At 37.3% G+C, this 4,625-nt stretch overlaps 1 protein-coding gene across 1 annotated transcript; it reads left to right on the top strand.

Moving 5' to 3' along the window:
- The first annotated feature begins 898 nt into the window (after positions 1 to 898).
- LOC107609220 (putative L-type lectin-domain containing receptor kinase S.7) lies at positions 899 to 3,696 on the top strand. Its single transcript, XM_016311093.3, has 2 exons — positions 899 to 1,999; positions 2,263 to 3,696. Exons 1-2 carry the CDS (start codon positions 1,192 to 1,194, stop codon positions 3,486 to 3,488), a joined length of 2,034 nt encoding a protein of 677 aa, XP_016166579.1. The 5' UTR covers positions 899 to 1,191; the 3' UTR covers positions 3,489 to 3,696.
- The last annotated feature ends 929 nt before the right edge of the window (positions 3,697 to 4,625 follow it).

Below are 4,625 nucleotides of genomic sequence, written 5' to 3' on the forward strand. Positions count from 1 at the left end.
ACGTGCCTCTTTAACAGACTTTTAAATCAATTCAAATCAATTAACGCGCAAATATATAACTTCCATTTTTCAAAAGATTTCGTTTCTTTTTTCAGTTTCTTGCCAAATTTGTTGGATCTCCTTCGTGCGTTATCTCTTTGCTTCGTTTTTTTTTCAATTTTCATGGTTTTTGAAATCAAGCTTTGAAATCGTTTTGAAAATAATGGAACTTTAGAAATACACCCAAACGATTACAGAAATACACCCAAACGGTTACAGAAAGGATTACAGAAATACACCCAAACGGTTACAGAAATACAGCCAAAGGATTACAGAAATACACCCAAAGGATTTAAGAAATACACCCAAAACAGGGGAGACAGTATATTTCTTCTTGAAATCTTTTAATGTTTTGCTGGTTAAGGATGAGGCACATGGCAGAGACAATCTAGAAGAAAAATCTAGTACCTTGAATAATGTTTCTTCGTTTATTCTGGTGATTTTTGATGGAGATTTGTATCTTTTTTTCTTGATTTCTTCTACTCTTCGCGAGGAGTTGGAACGTTTCTGCAGAATTGTAGTTTGTTTTGAATGTCCCTTAAATCTTGACGGTTTACGTTTTGATTGAGGAAGAAGAGGAAGAGTGAACGTGTTGTGGAAGGGTGATTAAGGCGCGTGCGTTGGACGCTTGATTCTAAAAGAGTGGTGCGCGTGTATTTTTTTTTTTGAATTTGGAGCAACTTGTATAGCTTGTAAGCCAAAAATGCTTGTATGTGTAGCAGACCTGTATATTTTTACCGTCTTAACTGATCTCATATTTAATATTATTATTATTATTATTATTATTAAACTTTACACGTGACAAATTTTTTTGAGTGCTTATTCGGTTATTCCTTCCCCCAGCACAATGATGTAACTCAAACTCTAGTTGATTAATGCAAAAAAAGTTTCCACCTCTAAATAATTTATAACCAGAAAATTTTCAAGTGGCATTTTGTCTCTTTGAGGATGAGTCCAAAACATTATCTAGTCAGATTTTAGCAATCTTGTCATTTGGTTTATTTACCTGCAGCACCTAATTCAAATTTTGTACAATCTTCCTTACCTTTACCTGAAGCATTGTCACCAGCAGTTACCACCACAATCATAATTCATAATCATCCTATGCTAAGTTATTCAATTTTGCTTCAAATTTTTCTGGCATGAGATGAAATGGATCCCTCATGCTATAATATTTTCTGCATAATTTTGTTGCTCAATCTTCTAGCAGCTATAGTTCCATACAGATTTGCTGTTTCTTCTTATGCTAGTGATGTTCCAATCAATGTTACCAAACACTTTTTCTTCCCAAATTTCAACTTGAACAACAACCCTAGATTAGTCCATGAAGTGAAGCTTCTAGGCAGTGCCAAATTCTCAGATGAAAATGGTGCAATTCAGATCCCAATTGAGTCCCAAGACACTGACATAAGGCACCAAGCAGGTAGAGGAATCTACAACTTCCCAATTCGCCTTCTAGATCCAAGAACACAAACTCCGGCGTCTTTCGAAACCACCTTCGCTTTTCAGCTCAACAATTCAACATCCGCTGATGAATCCTCCAATGGAGGAAGTGGTTTAACTTTCATAATTGTTCCTGATGAGTTCACAGTTGGAAGATCTGGTCCATGGCTTGCAATGCTCAATGATGTTTGTGAGAATGACTACAAGGCAGTTGCAGTTGAATTTGACACAAGGAAGAACCCTGAATTTCGTGATCCAAATGATAACCATATTGGTATCAATTTAGGTACCATAGTATCTACAAAAACTATAAATGCTTCTGATGCTGGTGTTTCTCTTAAGGATGGTTCTGTTCATAGGGCTTGGATCAAATATGATGGTCAACAAAGGAGGATGGATATTCATCTCGGCCTCGCCGACCAATTTGTTTATCCATCCAAGCCAATCTTCTCAGAGTCCATTAATCTTACTCCTTATCTGAATGAGTACATGTTTGTAGGGTTCTCAGCTTCCACAGGTAACAAACTATCATCTGCATTGCATAAAAAATACTATATGCACACAAAATCAGTCACCATGTATTTGTGTATAAATATGTGTGTTGTTTGATTCATTTTTAATGTGTATTTTATATTTGAATGTGTATTTTATACCAGTAGCTGATTTATTCACTGATTTTTAGTGTACAAGTAGTATGATTGGTATTGGATATTGCCATCTTCTTAAATTTACCACTAATTTGTTATATCTAATACTAGTATTTTTATCTGTGCAACATAGGTAACCATACTCAAATCCATAATATACTCTCTTGGAATTTCACTTCAACTAGCCAAGCTTTCCTCCGATTACCATCATCCGAAACTTGCCAGGGCCAGATCTTGCTTCAGAATAATACTGGAGCTGCAGAAGAAGCTACCACAAAGTCTTCAAAGGACGAACCTTCTAAAAGCTTCTTGATTTTCGTGGCTGTGGTCGTGATTGTTCTCGTTTTTCTGATTGGTTTCTACTTTGTAAGCAAGCACAGAAGAAACGCTGCCAAATCAAAAAGTCCAATGGATGTAGAGATTCACAGGCCAAGGCCTCCAAACAAGCCTCGCCGCTTCACCTTCTCTGAGCTTTCGTCCGCAACTCGGTCTTACAGTGAAATTGAGTTGCTTGGAAATGATTCCAGAGGAGTGTACTACAGAGGGAAGCTTTCTAATGGTACACAGGTTGCTGTGAAGAGATTCTCGGAGCAGTTCCTTGGCACACACGGATCTGATAAGAAGCGTTTGTTAAAGGAAATCAAGACAATCAGCGCAGTTCGCCACCCGAATTTGCTTCCCCTTAGAGGCTGGTGCCAGGACAATCATCAAGTCATGGTGGTTTATGACTTTGTCCCCAATGGCAGCCTAGATAAATGGCTATTTGGGGCCGGCGTTCTTCCGTGGACGCGAAGATTCAAAGTCATAAAGGATGTAGCTGATGGCTTGAGTTTCCTCCACGGCAAGCAACTAGCCCACAAGAACTTGAAATGCAGCAGTGTGTTCCTTGATGTCAGCTTCAGAGCCGTGTTGGGGGACTTTGGATTCGTCCTAATGGGGGCCGAATCAAAACAATTCGAGGCTCAAGTGTGCCACGGCGCAGACGTGTTTGAATTCGGAGTCCTTGTGTTGGAAGTAATAGCAGGAAGGAAAAGGAATGAGAGTGATGAAGGGAAGCCTGAGGAGAAGAATTTGTTGGATTTTGCTTGGAACTTGCATGAGATTGATGAGAAAGTGAAGATTGTAGATAGAAAGATGGGATCATTGATAAACTTGGAGCAAGCAATTAGAGTTCTTGAAATTGGTTTGCTTTGCACTTTGAATGAGAACAAAGGGAGACCCTCAATGGAGCAAGTTGTGGAGTTTCTTGGTAACATGGAGAAGCCTATTCCTGAGCTTCCAAGAACTCGCCCTGTTGCCTTGTTTCCTTATAGTAGTGCCAATACTGGACTTTGCAATGCTTATTCTTGTACCTTTTAGTGAAGCAAGATTGCTGCTGCTGATGAAAGATTATATATGTGTGTACATATATTGCCTTTGTTAGTTGGGACATAACGCAAATATAGTTGTATTCTTTTTGTCTCTACTATTTAGAAGGACAACAAAGATACAAATTTGTGTCTTAAGATTTGCTTTTTGTATTTGTCCAAACATATTTTTCTATCTATCTATCTATCTATCTATCTATATGTATTTGTGTCATTATTCAATTACTAAACACAATTCTTAATATGAGAGACTACATTGATTTATGCATTTCTCAATATATTGATGATCCCACTTAAAATAAACAAATCTCAGCTAATAGTGGATAAATATTAAGTTGATATAGAGTCTTACCCTCCTCCTCCTCCTTTTTTTCTTCTTCTTATTATCTCACAGCATGGAGACCAAAAACTAATCCATTCACAAATTAAAATTTTATTTGAGAATTTATGGCTGATCAATAAATTATTGTTTGTACAGGATAGAATTTGAACCACCCATAGTTACTTTACGAGACTAATGAGCACGTAATACGATTGTTGTTTATGAATTAATCGGATAAAGACCACGTATTGGGCTTGCAAAAACTGATTGAGTAGTTTGAATATGGACATGTGCAGAAGAAGATGGGATGTGTTCGGTTGATCTGCTTCACCTTCATGGCGTTCCAGGACACGACACTTCTCTGCGTCATTTCATCAAACATGTGGCGTGCACACTCAACATAAGTGCACTTAGCATACATGTCAACAAGTGCAGTTTGAACAAATAAGTCATCTTGAAAGCCAAGTCTCACAATATGGCCGTGAATCATAGTCCCATGAATAATGAAACCAAGGTTGGCACAGGCCTTTAGGAGCAAAGAGTAAGTGAAGGTGTTCCCATCCATGGAAGTGTATATGTTTAAGGTTTCAGTAAAGAACTCGTTATTAGTAGAATCTTGAATCATCAAGTTTTATAAGTAAAAGGGCTTTCTGAAGCTGCTAAGTGACGCAGAACGCATTACTATTTGAATAATGTACAATTATCTGATTTTGTTCTTAATTGTTTTCATTAATATTCAGATATCCGAAATTGATTTGTGTGATATAATTGATATTTATTAATTTATTATTTTCTAACACCAAATCG

This window comes from Arachis ipaensis, chromosome B7 (assembly GCF_059453495.1).
Source record: "Arachis ipaensis isolate K30076 ecotype BB chromosome B7, ASM5945349v1, whole genome shotgun sequence".
In the NCBI taxonomy this organism is placed as follows: domain Eukaryota; kingdom Viridiplantae; phylum Streptophyta; class Magnoliopsida; order Fabales; family Fabaceae; genus Arachis; species Arachis ipaensis.

Coding starts and splice junctions, on each gene's coding strand:
- LOC107609220 (XM_016311093.3), top strand. CDS start 1,192: ATGGATCCCTCATGCTATAATATTTTCTGCATAATTTTGTTGCTCAAT. Junction 2,000..2,262: donor AGGGTTCTCAGCTTCCACAG/GTAACAAACTAT, acceptor TGTGCAACATAG/GTAACCATACTCAAATCCAT.